The sequence below is a fragment of the Ixodes scapularis genome, unplaced genomic scaffold, assembly GCF_016920785.2.
Source record: "Ixodes scapularis isolate PalLabHiFi unplaced genomic scaffold, ASM1692078v2 PGA_scaffold8__174_contigs__length_109621045, whole genome shotgun sequence".
Classification (NCBI taxonomy): Eukaryota; Metazoa; Arthropoda; class Arachnida; order Ixodida; family Ixodidae; genus Ixodes; species Ixodes scapularis.
Genome location: NW_024609883.1, coordinates 59767050 through 59792199, shown reverse-complemented (window position 1 = coordinate 59792199; position 25150 = coordinate 59767050). Strand labels below are relative to the sequence as shown.

Genomic DNA, 25150 nt, shown 5'->3' with positions numbered 1-25150 from the left:
TTGAGGAACGCGTACAACACTGATTCTTCCCAACGAATGGCAAACTCTCTACATTACGGCTCTGGACAAAAGGTTAGGCGTGTCCCTTTTGCCGCGACGAGCTAAAGCTTCTAGAGCGCTTTTCAACTTTTCTCAGTTTCATTCAATCCTCTATTCCAATGTTTTCCGGCAAAATAATCTAGAAAAATACAGGGTACAGACTTTAAAGGCGGTCTATTGCTTCGTCTTTGTGGATTTTAAGGCGTCGACCGTGATGTGCGCCCATCAGAACAGCCAACTGGAACCACAGATGTCCCGTTTACGCCTCGCCGTTCCCAAGTCATGTATCGGTACGATGCATCATAGATTTTCCTCTAGATTATTATATAAACTTTATACCTTAGCAAGGCTTCAGTATCAGACGATATTCTCAATTAAGGCCCAGAGGCTCTAATTGTAAACATGAATCGGGGAAGAGATCAAGCTACACGGCGAGCAAGTCTTCCAAAATGCATCTTTGGCGCGTCCGAACGCAAGGAGGGGCGCTTGTGAATGACAGGGTTTTTTTTAACCCTAGAAATAAACACCGCATCGCCTAACACTCAGTCTTCGCCCAATTTTTTATCTCTTTTAATTGAGCCAACGGTTAGTTCTGAAAATTTGGCATCTGGTTCGAAGTGCTATGGATACATTTTGGCGGAGAAAAAAGCGTAAAGCTGCGCGTAATTTATTTTTGCAAAAAAAAAAAAAAAAGAGCCTTGTTTTTATTGGGGGGCACCCTGAAAACGGGCAGGGAACGCGCGATAGCGAGGCATATATTCGAGCGCCGTAATTGGTTGAGTTCGGGGGGGGGGGGGGGGGGAAGGCACGTAGGAGCATGTGGAGGGTAAATACATGCACGAGGAGGAGGAGGAGGAGGAGGAATAAACTTTATTATGTCTGTATATTGGTCTCTGGGTGGTTCCCTTAGTCCAGGGCCCCAACGCTGTCGGCTGTCAGCCTCGCCCGCCCTATCAACTTTAGTTGGTCAGCAGCAGACGAGCTCAGCAGTGCGGCTTCCCAGTTTTCAGGAGTGGGACCAGGGTGGGAGGGGGGATGTTACGGTGAGCGGTGCGAAACCACGCGGTGTGTGATAAGGAACCATATTGCCCGCAATGCGGACATTCGGCTTTGTAGCTTTTTAGGGTAGAATTTGTGCAAGAGCGCTAGGTTGCGGAACGCTCCTGTCTGGGGCTGGCGCCAAGCGACCACGTCCTCTCTGTTGAGATTTTTGTGTGGCGGGGGGTATTCACGCCTCTGGCCACGATGGTAGGCCCTGACTTCGGAGTACGTGTTTGGCACCGGAAAAAAGTATGCACCTAGCCCTAGTCGCAACACGGCGACAGGAGCGGCCCGGAGAGTGCATGCCCGGGCCTCGCTGTCAGCACACCGATTGCCTTTCACCTCGTCGTGTCCTGGGATCCATATGAGTTTCACTGTGGGGAAGTCCTGTCGGTCTCTCTGGGTGAAGACCTTGAGTGCCTTCGGCGAGACAGGGCCTGCTAGGAAGCGACGCAGTGCTGCTTGTGAGTCGCTTATGATGGTGACGTGATCTTCTCCGAGCCCATTGGCCATGGCGATGGCGAATTCCTCTGCAATCTTCATATTAGAGGTGCACAGCGACGCCGTGATTCGGGTGCTCCCAGTTCCGTCCACGACGCATATTGCCGCTGCATTCGTTTGATAGGCATATGTGGCCGCCTCTGTGTACAGGACATCAGCCAGTTTGCCATACGCCTTTTGGTAGAATCTTGCCCGAGCCTTGCGGTGTTCCGCGTGGAGCGTCGGGTCCATGTTGCGGGGGATCGCGTGCACCTTGATTTGGCTCGAGATGTGTCTTGGGAGGGGTGCCGTGGTGTCTTCTCTGTCCCATTGGAAGGGAATCTTGAGCGACTCTAGGACATTTCTGCCCGCAGGGGTTTGGGCGAGTCGGTCTCGTTGAGAGGCGAGGTGGCTGTCCACCGGCTCCCTAAAAGTGTTGTGGACGCCGAGCTTGAGTAGCTTCTCTGTGGAGGTGTACGGGGGAAGTCCGAGGGCCGTCTTGTACGCTTTGCGTATGAGGACATCTAGCTTGTCCTCGTCTCCCTTGGTGAGATTCAGATAGGGTGTGGCGTAGATGGTGCGCGAAACCACCAGGGCGTTAACCAATTTGATCGTGTCGTCTTCCCTGAGGCCGTGCCGCCGGCTGGCGACCCGGTGCATGATGCGTAGAATCTGGGTGACTTGGTTCTGGAGGAGTGTGAGGGTAGGGGTCGCCTTTCCGTCCTCCCGGAGGTGAAGCCCTAGGATTCTGGCACGCGGCACCACGGGGATTTGAGAGCCGTCGTCCAGGAAGACTTGTATCTCGTTTCTGGACTCCGAGTTGCGGCGGGACCTTGGGGTCTTGCAGCCTAGGATCAATTCGGATTTGGCTGCCGAGATATGCAGGTGACCCTGGCGTAGGTCCCGTTGACCTTCGTCGACTGCCGCCTGAAGCGCGTCCTGCTTCTCTCCGTCAGACCCGGACATGGTCCAGATTGTGAGATCGTCCGCGCACAGAGAGTGTTTAATGTGCGGGATGCGCTCCAGAATCGGGGGCAGCCCGCTTATTGCCAGGTTGAATAAGGTTGGCGAGAGCACCGCCCCCTGCGGCGTGCCCCTGTTGGGGGTGTTGATGACGTCCGTGCGGAGGTCACCTGCACCAATGGTGGCAGTCCTGTTCCGTAGAAAGTCCCGCAGGTAGCTGTACATTCTGGAACCGGAATTGGTGACTGTCAGGTTTCGGAGGATTAGCTGGTGGCCTACATTATCAAAAGCTCTATTGACGTCCAGGACGAGCACCGCTTGGGTCGTCGTCCTGGAGATGGGGCCGAGGATGTCCTCTTTTAGCTGTAGCATGACGTCCTGGGTTGACAAGTGCCCTCTAAAACCAAACATGGTGTGCGAAAACACGCCCGTTTCCTCCATGTGCGGCTGCAGCCGTTTGAGGACGACCCGTTCCATCAGCTTTCCCACGCAGAACGTGAGGGCGATCGGTCGCAGGTTGTCGAGGCAGAGCTCCTTCCCAGGTTTGGGGATGAGGATAATTTCCGAGTGTTTCCACTCCTTGGGGAGCTCGCCGTTCTACCATACCTGGTTGATATGTTTCAAGAGGGTCTGAACCGAACCCGCGTCTAGCTTACGAAGCAGCGTGTTTTGGACGCGGTCCTCGCCAGGTGCCGTATTACGGCCCAGGTCTTGGAACGCGCTCCATACCTCTTCAAAGCTGAAGGGGACGTTGAGTTGGGGGTTTGGCTCGTCTTCGTAGTCATGATACTCCTCGTCCGAAGACGAGCCGATGTACCGTAGTTTGAGCTGTTCGAGGAGGTCCTGGTTGGTGCCAGGGAAGTCACGCACAATTTTCTGGAGGTTCTGGCTGGTATCGCGCTTACTTTTGGTAGGGTCCAGGAGGTGTCGCAAGAACTGCCACGCGTTCTTGGTCCCCAGTTTTCCCTGGAGATCGGTGCACTTCTTGTTCCAGTTGGAAAGCGGCGGTTGGGTTGCGTACTCGAGTGCTTCCGCCGTGATTGCCGCGATCCGTTTCTTGAGCTTGCGGTTTAGCTTCTGGCGCTTCCAGCGCTTGATCAGATCGTGCCTTGCCTACCACAAGTGGAGCAGGTGCCTGTCCACCTCTGGGGTCTCTGTTGTCAGGTTGATAGTTCCCGTATAGGTGTCCTTGTCGCACATCACGCGCTCGGTCCAGCTGGCAAGGGAAGCATCCTCGTGCTCTCGCTCGCTGTGTGTGGCCGTGCGTGCTGCACGAAACCTGTCCCAGTCTGTCAGGGTTTGTTTCCGGAGGAACTTTTTTCCTGGCGAGACGGCGATGTCCACTTGGGCTATGGCGTGATCGCTTCCCAGGTTCACCTCGAGGTTTGACCATTCCGACCACCTTCCGCATCTCGTCAGCGCCAGGTCCGGGCACGTGTCGCGGGTAACACTGTTGCCCGTCCTCGTGGGCTGCTCCGGGTCGGTCAGGATAGAGAAGCGTTGTTGGCAGATTAAATGGTAAAGTCGGGTGCCCTTGGCCATAGAGAGAGTGTATCCCCAGGCCGAGTGCGGCGCGTTAAAGTCGTCTGCTATGAGGAGTTGGTTCCGTGCAAGTTTAAGCGCGCGCGCAAACAGTTTGCTAAAATCCTCGTGCCTGTTGCATGGCGGACTGTATACGTTGAGAATAAAGAACGAGGGCCAGTGGCGCTTCTCGGGAATGATTTTTATAAGCACGTGGTCTATGCTCTCGTCGCTGAGTTCGTGCATGAGGGCATTTACGTGGTTTGCTGCTAGGACTGCCACGCGCTGGCATATGCGTGGGATAACCACCTTGTAGCCCGAAAGTGAGGGTGTCTCGGTTCCAGTTTCCTGGGGTGCTATTATGTCGGGGGGTTTGTCAAGTCCGGCAATGTATTGCGCTAGGGCCCCACGTTTGTTGCGGTACTCCCGGCAGTTCCACTGCCAGACTCTAGTTATGGCCGCCCGGCGTTGCTCTGCCATAAGCGAGCTCTGCCATTTCTACTGAGGGTGTCTATTCGACTGGGCGTGTCGGGTATGGTAGCTCTTGCGGACACCACTGAGGTTCTGGTGGTAAAACCCTTAGTTTGAGTAGAAGATGACCCTAGCATCCCTCAAGAACAGGGAGTACTGCTTGGGTTATGGTGGTAAGTGTCTTTGCCCAGGTTGATTCGATGCTTTTAGGTACGCTGAGAGCGCTCTTGACTGCGGCCTTGACAAAAGACATCCATTGAGGTGAACTGTCTCCAAAGGAAGTTGTTGGTTGCGCATTTGTGTCCTTCGAATGGCAGGGTTGCGGCTGAGTGGTGGGTGCAGAAAAGGTCTGGGATTCCTGAAGTGCTGATGCAGCCGGCATATTGCTTTTTTGTTTGTCGTGTGGACTTGAACCCCGGCAATCTTCTTTAGTTGCTTGACTTTTAGGTTTTGTTTGCTGACGACCGTCGTCTATAGTGATGATGTAGTCAGATCTTTCGAAGTTTCTTCCATGTCTTTCTCTCCTGAATTCTCGAGTTCAGTGACAGTCGGATCTTTCGTGGCATTGCTGCCTGCTCGAGTAGATTCCATCTCCGGGAAGTGCTTATCGTACTCCAAGGCGTATTTGGCGATATGAAAGCCCACCGAGTTGGATTTTGAGTACACCTGGATCTCCCCTAGTTTCTTTCGCTTCGAGCAGAAGCGTGCTGTAGCTTCGTGTTCTTGGCCGCAGTTGACACATTTCGCAGGCATTGATTGACATGTTATGTATGTTGATGCATGTGGTTTGCCACAATGTTCACACTTTTTGGGGCGTTTGCAGGCCACTCGCTTGTGTCCGAATCCAAAACAGTTAAGGCACTGGATAGGCCTTTTTTGAAAAGGATGGACGGGATGGCGCACATGCCTCAAAAGAACATGTGTTGGCAAAATCTTGCCCCGGAAGGTGACTTTGACTGTGCTAGACTTCCTTAGGCGTCGGACGGCACCAACGTTAATATTGGACCTGAGATGCGAGGTGATCTCCTCATTAGAAAGCTCTTTTTCGACGTCCTGAATCATTCCGTTCACCGTTGCTCCAGCCAGTGGAGAGTATGACATCACCCGAATTCCACAGAGAGCATTCAAGTTGAGCAATGTTTTTGTAGCTTCACCATTTCTGGTGTCCACTGCGATGACATTCAATCTGCAGTTAAAGCGAACCTCGTGAATGCCGTCAGGACAGGAGCTTTCTAGAGCTCTTGAGAGTTTCACGCTACTGAGGGATGTTATTAACGTCTCAGTATCCGCAGGGGCGAACACAACAGTGAGCCCTTCTTCGATGGCTATTGATTGGATTATTGTCTCCGAGCTGGAGGTGCAGTTGTTGCGCCGAGTTCACTTTCGTGATCTGACTTCTTGATACGGACCTCCGGTATCGTCGTCTTGTTTCATACAGTTGATGTCTGTAGTCGACGATGCAGTGGAACCATCGGAACAAATAGAGTGCCCATCATGTGGTTGCGACGTTTCGGGTGCTTCGTTCCTTTGACGTTGCTCAGGAGTTATGCTCAGTGCTGTATTAGCCGCGCCAGGGACGCCCGCTTGGGCCGCTTCCATGTTCGTTCACATGGAACGATAGCAGTGGCAAAAGCTGCAGTTTTCTCTAAAAGAGATTTCGGCGGTCTGCTTGATTTCTTTGTCAGGCACACTGAGTTTAGAAATACTGCCCATTAATATTTGATCGAGATTTTCGCAATAGAAGGTAAAAAAATACGAAAAATTACCAGGTATGGAAGATTTGACGTCTTTGGTTATAGCACTTCGTCGTCGTCGCCCGCACGAGGTGCGCCAAAGAAGACAAACTTGCACGCCGTTTTAGGTGTAGAGCGTTCTTCATTCAGAACAGAAGAGATGGTGCAACCGACTTTCAGCTTAGGTGAAAACATTATGTTTAATCCACTTGTCGCCGGGCTCGGGACAACGAGTAGCATCGTCTTCTTTGTGGGTGGCGACGCTGGACGAATTGACTGCTACAGATACCCCCCCCCCCCCCCCCCCCCCCCCCCCCCGTCCGCCCTAGAGACGTGGCTTGTAGGCCTGCAGCAAGCCACGTTCATGTGTTCGGGTAATACGACGATGCCAATATAACACTTTTTTTGAGCCATATTTGTTACAAGGATGACTTTTCATCATTGCTTGAAGGCATGGAACGAGCACTATTCGTGCCAAACAGGCATGTTTGGTGTTCAAATATCGCAGTTTCCGGATGGTGGTATGCTGTTCGCTACGACAGTACGGAAGCTCTAAATACTAAGAAAAGAATAGTTAGCGTTTTACCCCAGTACAACACCTACCGCATGAACAGGCTGTAATTTTCGAAAGTATTACAACGAGGAAAAAGTGAGAAAGTAATGGTTAATCGAGTGAAAAAATAGGCAAGCCAAATTTGAGAACTTCTCGCGTGTTTAGTAAACGCTTCAATGAAAGCGACTTTGTGCGCTGTATCGGTTCCACTGCTTTCCTTCAGTGCGGGTTTCTATTAAACACAAGTTTATTTATTTTTGCATTTTGTTAACCAGTAAACAAATGTTTCCCCAAAACAACTGGCTGGAAGACGTAATGAATGGCTTCCGGAGTTGCTTTATTTAGTGCCTCCTTAATCGCCCGGTCGTCGAGAAACGTGCGAAAGCACCTCCGCGATCGATGCCTGATAAGTCGGTCACACATCGGCGTCCAAAATGTGAGTTGGACACCTGGTGGGGATTACGAACGTTTGCGTTGTTTTTTATGGACCCGAATATTTCTGGAAAATGCAAGGTTCGCTTCGTGTAAAAAGCAATCTGGCGATCTGGCGAATTGCTTTGCCACGAATTTGATGGGGGGGGGGGGGGGGGGGGGGAGGGAGGGGGAGGGGGGGGGCATGAAAAACACTACTTCAAAAGAACAACAAAAGCTTAAAACTTGGTCTGCAGGCTGCGGTGCGAGTGCTAGCCAGCAACTGTCGTATTCCACTTACACGCTAGCGTGGGGTTCGGCAAGCTTTCTTAGCTTAAAACCAGTGTACCGCGCCACGCAACAGAACAGCGCGCGAGTGTGTTCGTGCTAATAGACAGTTTTAGTGGACCGTACGCTATAGCTTTGCGTACGCAAGGAAATTGCGAGTCGTGAGTGCGCATGCGCAGAACGCAATAAAAGGGCTGGCGTATTGCGTACGCACGCAACGCTGGGGATTTTGCGAGGCGGGCTAGCGCGCTTTGCGGGACGCTCTCAAGAGATCTCGGACCCAACGAGAGCGCCAGTTTCAAGATGGCGATTACCCTTACTGGCGCAGCAAGGACGACGTAGTGTTTTCGAAGTTCCTGTGTTACGTGAAATTGCGTGGTGTTCAGCTCGGCAATTCTTTCTGGGACCTACCGCGATCGGATCAGATCGCCGTGCAGCTGAAGGAGTGCACAGCGAAAATGTTCGCCGCTCGGAATGTGCGTTAACGCTGCGATCTGCTCAATGCTAAGCCTATTCGCACAGTTCATCGCCGACGGACGAACTACTCTAAAAGAAATCGCCGAAGTTCTCACTATGCGCTGGACATCAGTAGGGCATGAATTTCATTCCGCGATAGCATTGATAAAAGGTGCCGTTTCCACGGGACGACTGACGGAGGCTCCGTGATCGAATTTGGCTACGCCCTCGTACTCGTAGCCTCTATATACCCGCAGAAAAGCGCGCTTGACGAGGCAGCTGCGGCTTGGCTTAATTTGAAATAAAATGATTGGACATGTTTTCATTTTCAATATTTCTTTCCAGGAGCATGGTTGTGCTATAAAACGCGGAATTCTACGACTCTAGCAAATTTAACCAAGATCATGCGCGGTGTTCACTCGAAAACGTAACGCACAGCTAAATTCGGTCCGAGCAGGTCATTTTTAGCGTACGCTATACTATTGCGTATTGCGTACGTAAGAGCCAGCAACGCTATACTAAAACTGTCTAATATGACGTCCTACACTTTCGCGACAGCAAAACAAAATATTCTATAAAATCCTTCAAAGATAAAAAAAAAAAAAAGAAACCTGAGGCGCCGAAAAAACCCGTGACGTACAAGGCTCAACCTGTCGTGTCAAGGCCCGTTCCCACACTTGCAACCGCGTAGGACCGAGAGATACAAGCTCGGTTTTCATGCCTCTTGCGACGACGTAGGAGGAGATGCGCTGTTGCGCAATAGGTCCTAAGCCGTCCCATGAGGCTTAAAAACTGGCCTCGTCTGAGCCAGTCCTACTCGGTTGCGAGTTTGTCAACGAACCTTCAAGCTCCAGGTTTCTTCTTTAACATTTTAAAGATTGTATCAAACAAAGCGAGACACTAGGCTGCATTAGAAAAGAAAACTTACAAATACTTCATACACCCCCCCCCCCCCCCCATTATAAGCATAAATAAATAAACCGTCTTCAATCGTCATAGAAGCTAGCGAGCATAACCAGTCCGTGCGTTTACTTAACGCGTTGTCTGTTGGAATCCTATTCGCTACGTCAGAGGAGTGCACCCGCCAGGTGGCGCCACCGGAAGATCTCGTCCCCAATAGTATGGACGTCTTAGCATCTACTTCCCCTTTTCTTTTTCATCTCCCTCCCCCCCCCCCCCCTTCCCCCCGCTCCTCACCCAACCCCAAAACAAAAAAAGAAAAACAAAAACTAACTACCGGCGCAACATTGCCGGCTTGGTGTATACACTCCGACGGTTCGTCAACCCGGCCGAACAAATCAGTCGATACATCCCCGCGGCTACCTTGCTGCTTTCTTTTCTTCTTTATTTCTCCCCTGAAGCTACCCGCCTTAGGAATCCCGACGGATACTCGCTTTACGCCCAACACTGAAAGCGGTGACTCGTTCTCGTGTTTTTTCTGTTGTTGTTGTGTTTCTGTTTTTGGCTCGCCGTCCTCGGGGTATACGTTAGGTGCCGGGACACGTCCATTGGACCGTTTCTATGACTCGTTTTGCTGGTAGCCCTGGGCGTGCAAACTACTAGTATCCCCTGTAGACTATCGAGTGGGTTTCCCTGTCATCCCGAGTTGTTTTGTTGTTTTGTCTTTTTTTCAAATGTCGCTTTTCCCTTTTTTATTTGGCGCAATTTACGAGCTAAAGGCAGCCGGTTCACGACAGTTAGAAGGCTTCAATATATATACTTGGCGATTCTTAAGCCGCTGTCCCACTGCCAATGCGTCACACAAAAGACAGTCTGCTGACGGTGTCTGATGCGTCTGTATTCCTGGTACGACATTCCTGCCCAATTGGCTTACAGAACTCTCTGCAGGAATGTCCGGACTATGTGCGAGTCAAACACTGCTTAGATCAAGCTTGGGACGTGTTCGCATGTAATGGACCTTTTTTTTTGTTTTTCCAGTAGTCCGTGAGCATGCGCAAACTTTCGCTCATATTGCGCCGCCGCCATTACTGAAGGGTAACCACGCTGTGGTAGGAGTAGGATGCTCAGTAACCAGGGTTAGTTTAAGTCGTGGTGTGATCATGTTCCTCGTGTTTCTTGTTTTTCTTTTTCAGTTTGTCGAGGCTGCGAGGCTGACTCGTTTCTGTCCACATCGTCCTTCATATCACGGCGGGTGATCCGGTGAAACATCGGCATACTGATATATTTTTTTGTTCGATGGCCTTCGAGAAACCCCAAGTAGTGATACCATGTGGTAAAAACTTTGTTTTTTGTGTGTGTTTGTTTTGCAGTTGGTTCTTTAAATCGAAGGAGGAAAAAGCGCGGTAATCGTTTGTTTTTGCGTCTCCAATCACTCAAGATACACGTCAATCAACGAGAGGAGATAGATCGCGGCTTTTTGTCCAGTCGATCCCGAGGTTCGACCGGGCAGCCGAAGAACAATGTTCAAATAGGCAACGCGCGTGGATAACTAAACGATAATCTCTTTAGCCTTTGAGATACACTTTGCAGAGAAGAAAGCGCGAGGAAACAGTTCGGGTGTGGTTTACCCTAGAAATATACTTCATCGACCATTGTTGTTGCTTTCAAAAGTTGTTATTTATTTTTTGGTGTCCATCGATACCTTTCTTCTTTTTTTTCTTTCAGAGTGTGGTGTCAACAGGTGCTTGAAGAAGTCGAAAAAAAAGTACCAACAATGTAAGGACTACTAAATAAATGCTTCGCTTATGACAAGACGATTTATTTATTTATTTTACCTCAGGGCCAAAGGTGTTACAAAAGGGAGTGGGTTTAAAAAAAAAAAAAAAAAACATAGAAAAAATACACAACAGCGAAACGGCAGAAGGACTATAGTTCTGTGAAGCAATACATGTTAGTTAAGGCCTTTCTAAAACTTTTAAAACTCTTAATGTAAAAGTTATGCATAGAATTAGAAAACTTGTTATAAAAATCGCGTTGCTTAGGCAGCAGGAGTTTAGTGTGCCAGAGCAGACTTGTACACGTTACTCAAAAATAGTAAGGAACCACATTGACAATTACTCAAGGCTAAATTGTAATTTATTACAATTACAATTACCCTCCATGAAAGTAACTGACCACTATCCCCCCAAAAATAATAATTTCATAGCAGACGAATCTTTCGTAAACTCTTCGACCTTCTTTGAAACTTTAACTATCTGACACCTATTTATTATTTACACCAGGTTCCTTCCTATTAGTTTGAGGTTAATCAAACAATGCTCCAACCGTTCCTCTCGACTTCTCTTGAACGTTGGACACTGGCAGAAGAGAAACTTCGCGAGCTTGTCCGTCTGAAGGGACGTTTCCGGTTTTTCGAAAGTGCGTAACATGAACCAGCTCGCTTGTCTACTCACTTTATCTTCTTATACCGTTTGAGTTGATCTACATCAGTCTCTTTCTGCGTCGAAGGGCAGGACTACGTTTACTTCCTGCATTGTTTCTGTCTTTTTTTAGGTAAAACTTGAGAGCTTGTTTGGTTATGTGGTTGCTTAAAAGCCTGCACGAAGAAACAACAACGATACAAAAGCACTCACATGTTAAGAAACGTAGCTATAGGGGATAGCTTTATAATGTTAACGTATCTTGCTTATTTCTTCGCTCTGCGTTCGTGGCGTCCAGGGTTGCTATCTCAGTGGATACGGAACGACATTATGAGTGTGATTCGGGAATTCTCCGCACTCTGGCTGTTTATTTTCTTTAAAAGCCCTTTCAAACCCAAATCCTAATATGAATTATTGCATAGGAGAAATCTTTACTGATTTGCAAATGATTTGTCACGTTATCTGTTGTTCCTTGCCTATCGGACAGAAGCAGTTCGCACACTCAACGATCGTCAGCCGTCGTGGACGTGGACGGACGTCCTGCCGCCTCTTTCCGGTTGACACGTGGGCGTCTTTCCTTGAACTTTTGTATTAGTTCAAACACTTATTTGCAACAAAATCCGCAGTTCTGGGTTGTAATATTCTTCTAAGAATTTAAAGACTGTAACTGAACCTTTCAGGGTAGTGGCAAATGCTTTTTCTGGAGCATTGTCCTAAGTGATAAAATTTTAATGCCTGTCAATGTTCCTTCGAAGTAAAAATGCAACAAAAAGGGTCAGTGCCGTGTTCGTTGTAACAGTGTCTCTCAGTCTACACATGCACTCTGTTTCTTGCCGTTACGCATTTTTCTGCGCCATATCGATATTTTAAATGCGTCTCCTACCTAATATCAAAATAAAAAAAAAATAAAAAAAAACGCATTAGACCGACGCCCAATGCCGTCATTCTGGAGATGCCACGCATACCTCGCCCACACACGTGACCCCTTATTCACGATCTTTTATCCTACACCCTTTCTAGATATTTCCCACTTTCCTTTATATTCATTTTTTTTTTGTAAGTTTTATTCCGAGTAGCTGCTATGCCGTGACTGCTTCTATAAATGCATGTAATCTTGCTGTGATTTCGAAGTTCTCTCGTTCCCTTCCATGTCGAAACTCGGAGAATTTTCTTCGGCCATCATCCCCATCTGATATCTTTTTTTTTTTCTCCCGAACCGTGTCCTGATCTCCCGCCCTCCCGATTCTGCGGTCCTTTCGCAGTCGCCGAGCGAGAACGGTGGTCCGAGAATCTACGCGAGTGGTCACTTCGGGATTCGGGAAAATAAATTACTTCTTCCCTCTGTCGGGCGTATTTGAGACCTTTCCTACCGCCCTTTCTTACGCCTGTATTTTGTTTGGCGGTGCAGTTCTTTCCTTTTCCCCGTCGTGTTGCTACGAGTGTGCGGCGTCGATTACTTTGCTCGACTCTATTTCTATCCCTCCGTTCTTCTCTCTTCGTTCTGTCTATATTTTGTATAGGTAATCAGGCTTTCAAGCTAGGCGTCACTTTGTGCATCTCAAACTCTCCAGCACAGTGATTACATAAAAAAAGTCGCGCGAAGGACGCCGGAGAAGAGAGAACGAGATAGAATAAGCTCTACAAGAAACAAATGTTTTAATGCAAACAAGAAGGAAATTAATGATGCTACAACAAACACAAAGAGAGATGAAGGCTACAATTGAACGAGCTTGGTTCTCTCTCCCTTCCACTCGTTCTTAGCTCTTAGATAGAAATGTGAAATAACCTTGGATTTATTTTATACTAATTTCTGGCAGAGTAAATATACATCAAGCAAACGAAAAATCACCGGGAATAAAGAAAAATTATGCCTTTTAGTTTTCAAGCAAAACTCAATTTCAAATATCATACAGAACTTGTAGAAATAGGGAGTTCTAGCGGTACACCCATTGTCCTATATGTAACGCCCCAAAACTGCATTTCGACGTTCAGCCCACTGACGTCGAGCTGGCAATACCAACTTTTATGAGCGGCTTAATAGCTGTTTTTATAACGTACTAAATGTCTTCTGTGCGCACTAAAGACTAGAGAAAAAAACACTGAAGTCTGCGGCAGTGCCAAAAAAAATCTTGAGTTTCTTACCGTAGCTTTTAAAGGATAACTGCAAAGAAAAAAAAAGATTTTTTAAACAGCCTAGTTTAGACAAGCATGTCAAAAAACAATTTGTTCCGCTAGGAAAAAAAGTTTTACGGCAATATTTATTGTGTGAGACCGATTTTAGATTGCGGCTATTTCGTCCGTTTTAAATCGCGCCCCACAAAGTTGGTGTTCCGTGACGTTTAGCCCCCGATTGGCTGCTATACTTCTCATTGGCTAAGAGATTGATTGAAAGCTTAGATCTTGGTTGTTCAACCTTTGTTATATGTTGGAGTTTCCTTTTCAGCCGCGTATCTTTACGTTTAAAGAATGACCCGTGTGATGAGAGTTATTATTCTTTACAAAAGGTTTACAAAACGGGCACTTCCATTTGGATTCATACCATAACAAACAAAAGCTTCGCCGTTCTTTGATGGCCGCCGAAGTCTCAGCTCCCGCCTGTCTCGCCTACCTCGACTAATCGTTTCGCCGAAGTGATCAGTGTTTCGTGCTGACCCAGGTGCTTGAGTGAGACTTCTTGAAGTGAAGTAGTGTGTGTTTAGCAGCTGTCGCAGGTGTTAGTGACAAGAAGCGACACGGGGTTTTTCCTTTCATAACGCGGTTCTTTCGTTTTCCTCTTTGCTTGCCTAGCGTGCTTTTTTTTTTTTTTTTTTGCTTGCGCGTGCAAATGCCGACTTTTTGGAGATGTCAGATGAGTGATCCCGACAGTGAGCCTTCCAGCAGCCATGTCGCCCCGAAAGGAATGCTATTTGGCTGGAGGCAATCGGGCGTTCGCGTAGCGACACACGTGTCCCGTTACGTTCTCGTCATGTCGCTCCGGAGGTCGTCGAGATTCGTACCGGGTGCACCGAACGTCCGCGACCTGACACGGCTCTTACGTAGAAAACCTGACACAGCCATGTTATCACGTAAGAGCTGTCCGCAGAAGCCTTCGGACGTCCCAATTCTGCGTTAGCTGACAGATTTTTTTTCTCGGCTTCCGAACCATCTTACGTAAAGTGGTTTGAATGAATGTGTACTGTTGTCGTAAATCTTGGCCTGTGATTGCGGCTTTGTCGATTATCTTATTCGTTTTCCTGGAGAGACGGAAACGACGGGCATAACAAAATCGGTTCCATATTCCGCATACCTTGCAAAAACACTTTCCCAGTCGCCTTGCGAAAAGCACGAAACACGGATCCGCACCGTCCCGAGTTCCCAGTCTTTTACCTGCATTAGAGCAGTTTGTACCTGCTAGTAGGTATGTCTACTGAAACTGCAACTTGAAACTAAGGGCAGTGCCAGAGAGAAAAGAGTTCGGTTCGGAAACTTGCTCGTCCTTCCCCATTTCTGAACTCTCAAGTAATTGTCCCGTAATAAATGCCCCCCCCCCCCCCAACGCCTCTTCCCAAAATAAAAAAGCACTATGATTACTACGTAAAAAATGGTCTCAGTTCATGCATCTGTGGGCAGGTAGGAAATCTGGGAACGCGACAGAACAGCACACGACAAAACAGCACGCGACAAAACAGCACGGTCAAAACAGCACGCGTCAAAACAGCACAGCGTCAAAACAGCACAGCGTCAAAATGGCAAAGCGACAGAAGAGCACATGCCAAAACAGCACGGCGTCAAGACAGCACAGCGACAAGACAGCACGTATGTAGCAACTTCGAGCACATGCTTCACCTCCCTCTGCGCGAATATTTTCGAACCTCCTTAAACCTTTCGTTTATTGTCGCTAGGTTATAAAGGAATTTATTGCCTATTTCATTGCTAAGTCAGTGTCCCGACTGGTGCTGCTGTGTGATTGCTAAAAACAAACGAAGTTAGCAGTAGTTACTACTACTTAACTGCGCTGATCTTTGAAGAGATTGGGTAGTTAGAGGTGATATCTTCGCCTCGATGTCGGCCGCGTTGTCAGGTCTTTTTTTTTTTTTAGTCCCAGCGAAGGAGAAAAAGTTATTGGGAAAAAGAAATCCATAAGTTCAAGTTATGAACCGTCCGGTTTTCGGCGGTCCGGTAAGGGTACTCGTCGTTTCGTAATTACCACCTAAGTGTCAAACGTCCCCCCAAAAAAGCGGGAGATGCGTTGATTACAGATGCATTGATAGAAGCGGGAAGATAAGGCAACTTAATGTCGAGCGAGTTCATGATGTACCATGAGCACGGATTCTGTGGGGTTCATTCGTCGTGAACAAAATTTCCCGGAAACACGCAGCTGCAGCTTGCAGGCGAGAAGTTGTTTTGAGTTAAATTCTCAGATTATTGCCGACGAAGGCCTCGGTCGAGTGGAAAACGGGGAAGCAGAAACATGCCATAGCCTTAATGCTGTTGCCGGCACAGCATGGGCTAACACTAAGCACACCGTTGCCACACACACTTCTTTTTTTCTTTTTTTTTTTTAACAACTAACAACAACATGGTGCCGTGCGATTGATTCATTTATTGTAGACGACATCACCAGCAAACTTGCGCGTCAACGTTAGCAGAACTGCTCGAGAAATAGCCATAATACGCACCAGCGGGGGCTTCGGTACTGCCCACGGAGCCTTCATGTGCGCATTCGAGTCTACTCCCCACTCCCAACTTGCTCCCATCAGAACGGATTCGACATATTGGCCGTCGACGAGTTGACCTTGGAGGAATTGGCCTAGACCCTCCACTCCTTTACAGTGCCTACTTTGAGACGTGAATTTTTTTTAACTCCATACGCTCTATCTAGGGTTCAGCGTTTTCGCCTTAAACTGATAAAACCGGTAAAAGTACGACGAAATATTTTTTTACAAATTCGGTTTTAACTGAAAAAGGTCAGTATTTTTTAGCGCGTTTGGATGGGTGGGTGAAGAAATGTGCTTCATTAGTGAACGTATGACCACTTCCTTTCGCAGTTTTCGGCTTGTGTCCAAGATCGGTTCAACTTTCAACAAAAGTTAAACCGACGCAATGGTCTTCAGGACGAAATCTGGGTTTTTCACCTGATAGGGATTTGTGTGCCGCATTCTTTATTCAAAGAAGAGAGTTTAATCGTGGACTGTACAATGAAATTAAAGGGCATCCGTAAATTCCGCACATTTTTTAACACCCCTAGCTTCCGTTTACTAGAGGAGGGCATAAATACGCTTGCATTATTGTCGTTTCTTGGTCTGCGCGAATTAACTACCTCTCGTAGTCGTGAAAATGGGGGAACAACGCACTGAGTACAATGCTTGGAAAAATTTGGATTTTGATATTTGCCTCTCCGACCGAAGTGTTAGTAAAGCTCGTGTTGGTCCTGCGTACAAATACGAGCTCACGACGATGATGTCAGATCACGATAGAGCCCCATAGCGTCTTGCAGAACAGGTCGCGTCGGCTGCCACAGACATCAACAAATAAGAAATCCAGTACCTGGTTTACTTACTATTCATTTTAAACAAACGCCTTTAAATATTGCATTTTCGTCAGTATACTGGTTTTCGTCAATAAACCGAAAAGAACTGAAAAGTTTATGCGTCTACAAATATTCTCAGCAATCAACCGAAAACTTCTGCTTGTAATAAAAACCGAAAAATGTACGCCCAGTTTCAAAATAATAAAAACCGAATACGCCAAACCCTAGTTGTATTGTCAATGTCCTATTTTGACGCTGTGCTGTTCTGACACTGTGCTGTTTTACCGCCGTGCTGTTTTGGCACGTGCTCTTCTGTCGCTTTGCCGTTTTGACGCCGTGCTGTTTTGTCGCGTGCTGTTTTGACCGTGCTGTTTTGTCGCCTGCTGTTTTGTCGTGTGGTGTTCTGTCATGGTGCCAGGAAATCTTGCCCAAATTCATTCACACTGTACGATGAGCGCAACACGTCGCTGTGCAAATGCAGTCCAACACGAAGCGTAAAAACGGCAGATTTAGGACAATTCGAAGTACATTGTTCAATTAAAACGACGTAATTTTGTTGAAAGCGCCCGCAGCTTTTTACTCATGGTATGGGTCGGGAATCTTCCACATTTTGACAGGGAACGAAGGAAGATTTACTTTTAAAAACACTCGCTGCGTCCTCCCGGACCAGTTTAACTGGATCAGCTGACGACGACGGGACTCAACCCCACAACAACCAATTTGCGCTCCGTGTTAGTGTGGGTGTTTACTTCCAAGCACCGCATCACACACACCACGAACGTTTCAGTTCTTTGTCGCATCGCCGTGTTGCACCAAACAGAACGAGATCGCCGAAGTCAACGCAGCGCTGTTGTGAATTTTGGCTTGTGGTTGCGCACTCGTGGACCCTGTGACTCCCTTCGCTTTCAAAGCACACACGACGATTACGATTGATACTTCCCGTCCCCTGGGAACATCACAGGGGCACTTCCCAGGTCAAGTCTTAGCTATGTGCTCGCAAACCGGGCAGCTTTTCGGGTCCCGTCAAACCAAAACGATTCCGGCGCCATGTTTAACGTGCGTTGTTGCCAGAACTTACCGGAAGTCGAGACGCTGCGTCGTTCAACTCCGCAGTCAAGTCAACCCAAGAGCAAATCCAAGGGTGAGTTGCGGAGCGTACTTCTCCTCCGTGGTGGTCGAAAGAGCGGGAGGTTAAAATGTGGAGAGGCTCTGACTCCGACTAAATTACGTCCTGTGGCGTAAATATTGCTGAAAAAAATATTGTTTTTCGCGGAACATTTGTTTTGTGGCACGCTTGTCCCAATTAGGCTGTTTAAAAAAACACTTTTTTTCTTTGCAGTTACCTTTTTAAGCGTATATTATCTATTTTAATAAATGGTATCGGTCGGCTATAAAGGCATTTACAAGTTGATATCGTCGGTTCGACGTCTGTGGACTGAACGTTGAATTGTCGTCTTGGGGCGTTGCAAATGGGGCAAGAGGTGTACTCCTATACACACCCTATTTCTCAGAGTGAGGTATAAAAAACACTGTTGTTTTTGCCGCCTTTCTTAGATATTGCCACTGACTTGAGTTCTCGCTTTTAGGAACTGTTATTTATCCGTTTGATTTTTTTTTTTTGTAGATTCCACTAACGTTTTGTTCTGCCTTGTCACTTTCATGACCGGCTATCTTGCTGGGCGATACCGTGTAATATATTTTTTCAAGGAAATATCAAAGTTATAATTTATTTGCATTCTATAATACCCACGGAATTACAGTCCTCAGGGACAGTACGATATTCTGTCAAGAAAAACAGAAATTAATAGTTTAGTAAATTTTTCTATTAAAATTCAATGCAAAAAAAAGTACAGCCGTTGAATAATAACTATGCTGATCGCAAGTTCGTCTGCTTCTTACACAAGAGTAGCGAGGATGTCTAAATGCCGAGGGTCTTATTGGCTGACTGAAAAACAAATAGTGGGTAGACCTCAAGGCATGTAGCATTAAGGTCTACCCACTATCCTTTTTATCAAGGCCTATCAGAACTCGGAGTCGTTCTGACGTCACCGCAACAGGAGCAGACGACTTGTTCTGCGCATAAGCGTCCAAAAGTTTATATACTGCTTATGGATATTCTATTATTGTCAAATAAAATATTTCCGGGGAACACTCGCGATGTTTGTTATTGTTCCGCTGAAATTCTCGTTTTGGTGCACGCGCCGAGGCGTTGAAGTCCCGAAAGTTGGCGATGGCCGTTTTTCCTCGAACACTCTCCTGCATCCCTGGCATATATTTTCGCGTTCCTTGTCGGCAAGTGCGACGCGGCCGTTCCTGCAATAGTGACCGAGTTATCGTGGGCCGCGTTTCCACATCCGTTAAAGACCTCCGCAACGAATAAGCTGCTTCTACTGCGCCTGCGCGCCGATGGCCTTGACTGTAGAGTTCTGGGTACCGTGGCGGGTTGAGGGAGAGTTCCGGGACAGCAAAAACGATCAACAAAAACACCCTAATCTATGGCCCGGGCAGAATTGTACTTAGTTCAACTACTCTACCCCAAGTTACTGTAGTTCAACTACCTTTCTGAGTAGTTTAGTAGCTTCAATTACATTTTTATTTCTGTAATTAGTAGTTTACCTTAATTACTTTTTCGAGTAACATCTCCTGAAATTACAGATTACTTTCAAATGTTAGTGGTAGGTTTGCTTCTCAACATACATTCGTGGACAAGAAGAGGTAAGATGGTGTATGATCAGATGATGTTTGCAAAGAGGGGGAAGGATGTGCTATAAGCAGTGGGGGGGGGGGGGGGGGGGGGGAGGGGGAGTGGTTTGGAGCTTTCGAAACCCCATACAAGTTTCACGAGCCCTCCACTACAAAAACACTGCTGCGAGGCGCGGGGAGCGGACAGTCAAGTCGCAAAGTGTGACCTAGTAACTGCGGGATTAGTGCTGGCTTTTATTTGTGTCCCGAAGTTCAGGGATACTTGATGCATTTAAAGAAAGGGCTTGTCCCCGCTCCTCTCCAACGTAGGAACTCTCGCCTACTACGCACTGCATGCTTACTCAAACGAGGCAACAAAATGCAGCGCTTGCTCTGAACCTCATCAGATGCTCCCGTTGTTTGTGCTGTACTTAAAGCATGGCGTGCTCCAGGGCAACACAAAGGTGACCTCATTGCCGTTGCCTTTTCTTTAAAAACTCAAAATATGCAGTTCGTCCAAGATTCGAAGATCGTTCGAGAAAACGTTTTATTTACCCTAACTTTTGTACATTAAAGTATAATAAACAAGCACTGCTGGGAAGTACTTTAAGTACTACTTTGAAGTAGTACAAACTGAAGCACAAGTATTGAAGTAGTGCTTCAAGTACTACTTCAAGTAGGTTTAAAGAACATGTTTTTACTTGAAGTACATTCTCTGAGTATGCACTTGTCTTTACTCAATTATTTTTTCTAGCTCTTTCCGAGGAACGTGCCACTCTTGACTTCAAAGGACATTCCCTGAATTTGAAAAGAGAAAAATGTCGAATCGCCATGTGAAAAAGAACTGTCGTCTATCGAGACGTCATCTGGTCATTTCCCTGAGTGAAGTTATAGAGGCTATAAGACCGATAGAAATAAGTGTCTTATAGGTTGATCGTGTTAAATAGTTCCTCAGCAAGAGTGAAACAGCTACTCTCTGGCAACTTGACATCATACAATATTGGCCGCCATTCCCGAAAAAAAAAAAAAAGTGATGTACCTCCGATTACACCTGAAGCAATGCGTATAAGTTAAAAACAAAAACAATGTAAATGAGACAAAAGGGCATCATAAAATATTCTCTTAAAAAGTACTTCTACCTTAATCTGAGAGAACGTTGTATTTATATTACTTTACTTCAACTAAATTGCCACCGCTGTACTTGCTACCTTGCTCAGTTCAGTTTGTGTATTTTTTTCCAAAAAAGGACAAGAAGGGAGAAGAAATATGAAAGATTGTGTACTTGAAGTACATAACCTTTCATATACTTTGTAATTCGGTTCAAGTACTTTTTAGATGTGCATCAAGCAACACTGTAAACAAGGAAGCACTGTCTGCAAAATCAAGCTCAGGCGGCGTTAAACCTGTAAGTAGAAATTATATATACGCAGTACATCATTGAAAAAAAAGGCAAAAAAAGGTACAAAGCAATCAGGCGCGCAGAAGCAGAACCAGCTTTTAAAGCATTTCTGTGAAAACACAAGCCGCTTTATATTTGGCTAGCAGAATTTCGCTAACGGATCAAAACCTATGTACTTTCTTCTTACCATAAAGATATATATGTATAAAAATAACTTCAAACGTTATTTGCTACTTTGTTACCGGTAGTTAGTAATTTATTCAATTACTCTCAGTTTGAGTAATTTTTACTCTACTCAAATTACTTTTGAGGTTAATACTCAGTAACTTAACTTAATTACTTTTTTTTAGTAACTTGTACATATCTGTCTCTGGGGAGAACCTCTCCGTTCCCGGTCTCGTAGCCCAGACATTCGGGGATAGTGTGACCAGACATCAGAGTGTTTGCAATTACGCGTTCGGGGTCACGTGGTTTAATGGGCGCAGCGTTCGCGGTACGAGCTGCGGAAATATGAAGAAGGTGTCGATCGTACGGGAGCATCTCCGCCCACTTTTCTCCACACCGCACGACAACGCAACGCACGCGCATTTGCGACCCATATGCGCAGTATGCGTTCGACGCTAAGTTCCAGTCGATATCGGTGGTTTTCGTTGCTCCCTCCGTTCAATCTAAGCTTTCTATGCGGGGGCCACCTCCACCGCCTTCTTCTCTCGGCTGTTGCCAGCAAAACGCTCCAAGAATAAATGCCTGCCGAACAACGGCAGAAATCGTTAGGCTCTCCGGAAAAATTATAGATGTAATCATAAAATAAAACAGTAATAATATTAATTATGTAGGATCTTACAAGCGTGCGCTTTTTCATTTTATTCCCACACCCCCAGCACTCATTCTGGCATTGCACGCTATCCTGCTACGTCTTTAATTTGTGTTGACCCTAATGGAGAAACATTCCCGCGGATTGTAGGAAGGTCGAAGTTGTTTCACTCATCTCAATTAGAATTTAATGATTTCCGTAAATGTAGTTTATTACACACACACACACACACACACACGCACACGCGCACGCGCACGCGCACGCACACGCACACGCACACGCACACGCACACGCACACGCACACACACACACACACACACACACACACACACACACACAAAACGAAATGTTTTTTTTTTTTAATTTTGCCCGTTTTCTGGTCTGCGTTCAAGAGGCGCTTGCCTTCAGTGACTTTTCTTTTCTTTTTTGGTCGTAATAACCCCCCTTTCCGAAGTGCTTGTTAATCTTCTCTTTTTTCACCGTCACTTGCAAGCATTTACGGTGGACCCGTGTATGTTTTAAGTACGTAAGTCGCAGTCCGCTAAATTCAACGGAAATATTTTCCCTGCTAAATTTCGCGGAGACTCAAAGTGTAGTGACTTGGAACGTCGCACTGTCACGTGACGTGTTTTCACGTAACATCACAGTTGTGTCCGCTATATAAGCGGATAACGTTTGGCCGCTGAGTTCGGCGGAAATATTTCTCAGCTATATTTAGCGGGAATGTTGTGACGTTGCGTGACATGACGTGACCTGACACTGTGGCATCGTATAATTTTCTCGCTATATTTAATAGAGAAATTTCGCTATATTTGGGTGAAAGTTTTCATCCAGATTTCGCGGGAACTTAGTGTCGCTAGACGTCATGATGCCCGGTGACGTCACAGTGTTACGTGAACACCGACCGCTACATTTCGCGAGAGGTAAGTCCTCTATATTTAAACGCGGCGGTGTAATGGCCTGTTCACACACTTTTGTTCGGAGCTACCACTACGCTTACGAACGAATGCAAGCGGTTGGAACGACGAGTTACCATAGCAACGAAGCGCCAAACGGTCATTTCGTTCGTGTTCGTTCGTAACGCAGGAAGTGGAGCCACGCTGAACTTTTTCGCTACGTTCAGGAACGACGGGAGCGACCACACCGACAGACCAATCACAGGTCGAGGAGAGCTAGGCCGCGCGCGTTGCATGCCGGTCGTGGCGGTCGCGGTTCCTTCTATCTGCGAACATGGCGTAGGTGGTGATCGTCGACGTGGTCGTCATGGTGGAAGCTCATCGTTCCGCGTAAAAGCGCTATCCTTGACTGGGAATTCTCGTCGTGTGTCGGTATGGTAACCCAGCACGTCCGAGAAGGGAAGATCCACCTACTCGTGCGGTGATGTCGTGGCGGTGCTCTCAAGACAGCAGAAACGCCCGTGCCGCCGTGTTCGTTTACTTCGACTACAGTGGTGCTTTCTTGGCGTTTCTGCCCTCGAACATAGCCCGGATTTCTTATTTTGCGCATTTCACGCGTGTGCTCAAGTTCAAGGTATCACTGGTGCGTACCGTATGAGGAATCCGAATTATCACGAGCTTTTATTACCCGAAAAAACGTGATTAGTGACAGCAATCCTGAATGCTCGAAACGTCTATGAAATCACGAAATCGTATTTCTACGCTGCTTTATCGATGCTAAGATTACATCGGCTTTTGTAATCGTAGAAATGGCGTGTGGGGAGATTTTTACTATTGGCAAAGCTGTGTATTAAAGTCGTGATCGTCCAAGACAGCGTACTGCATCTTTTAGGGGGGAAGCTCCTTAGGGTCTAACCTTGTCCATCCGTCCGGCGTCCATGCTGACATCGATTGCCATCCCATCTGCCTGTCATGGATGAAACGTTGCATTTAGCCGCTCAATGTCTATACAGGAAAGCGCGCTGCGGTCAAATGCGTATATAATCGCGTTAAACTTTGCATGCATTGGTTCAACGTTTATAGACGAGTGGGTGTTGCGGTCAAATGCTCAAATGCGTATATAGCCACGTTTCATACCACACATTCTCTTTCTGACTTTAGCGGTGGAGATGCGTTCCCACGGCTTCTAGCGGATCCACGCTGATCCGCTAGAAGAACCACTGGCTCTGCATTTGACCGACCATAAAGCAGTAATAATGAAGTCGAAACGCAACCCAGAACTCACCACTACGTATGAGCAATTAAAAGAATCAGCACCATCAGCACTACTTATGAACAATAATATCAGTATCATCACCACCACCTGAGTTTCGCCCCAATCAACATCATTCACCGCGTGGAAATGTTGTGATTTTTTTCTTTTCTTTTTTTCATCCAGTCTACCCTGCAAGCGTATTAAAAAAAAAAAAAAGGAATAAAGCATGAGGCTATAGAAAACTGTCTGCCTATTTTCTGTTACTCCAGTGAGTGGCAGCGCGTCCCCTTCTTTTTAGAGGCACCGCTGAAACAGCTGACGGCGGCGTAGAAGCGGTCGCCGTGCTGACGACTCGCTGCGCTAGTTGCAGTGGTTGCAGGTGCGCGTACGCGCGGCGCAGAGCGGTCGTTCCGGTCGCTCCGGTCACAACGAACGCAGTCGTGAATAACGCGCTCGTTGCAGGTGTCTGAACTAGCTTTAACTGCTTGTGGTGAGCGTGCCGCTTCTTGGTTGTGATTCCCAGCGCATTCGCGGGACATGGGGAACCGGGAATTTTTCTATTCTAATACTCTGAGTATCTAAGTTTTTTTTCCGCTATCCAATAAATAATCCCCATATTCCGTTGCAACCCAAGAACGAAGGGCAAAGGTAAGACGGGCCGGGGAGGAGGAAGCAGACGGAACGCTAAAAAGAGAAGGAGGTTTCCCCCTCTCTTCTCCAGCTTTTCGTCTGCTTCCTCCTCCCCGGCCTTTTTTTTCCTCGTCCTTCGTTCTTCAGTTGCAACGGACAATAGTCAATAGACAAGTTGTCCTAGCAACAATACGATTCTCCCATTCGTGGAACAATGAACTCGATATCCACCGTCGATGTTCCCATCACCATTGAACGATTAACTGAGGAACATTTTCTAAACGTTTTCTGGGTTTTTATAACCTGCTGATTTTCACCTGCGTATACAATCGAGTCGTCCCTAAGGATTTTCTCCGAAAGTGTAGTTTTTTTAGTCTTCCAACGGTTTGTATTCTGTCGTTGTTCCATATATTCTGGGCTCTTTAACGACCAATAATTACTTTTTCTCGTGCATCGGGAGGGGTTGTAGCTGAATAAAGTGTATATTTTTGACTCTCAGACAGTTTATAAATTGTTGATAACTTTCTTTACATTTGATGATCTTAAAGGAAAGTAAAATTTTGTCGAAAAATGCCTTTTGCACTTTAACCTAATGAAACAAACTACTTCGACTTGACTCAAAAGAACAAAAACAAAAATTTGGGACGTCTTGCTTCTTATATAGAGGAGATATGATTTCGTGGTGGCAG

At 46.9% G+C, this 25150-nt stretch overlaps 1 protein-coding gene across 1 annotated transcript; it reads right to left on the bottom strand.

Annotated features, from left to right (window-relative positions):
* Positions 1–4645: 4645 nt before the first annotated feature.
* On the bottom strand, positions 4646–6114 carry LOC115328891. Its single transcript, XM_040210707.1, is given in 3 exon segments — positions 4646–4974; positions 4977–5840; positions 5925–6114. Coding segments are annotated over 3 exon segments (1383 nt in total).
* Between the last annotated feature and the right edge of the window lie 19036 nt (positions 6115–25150).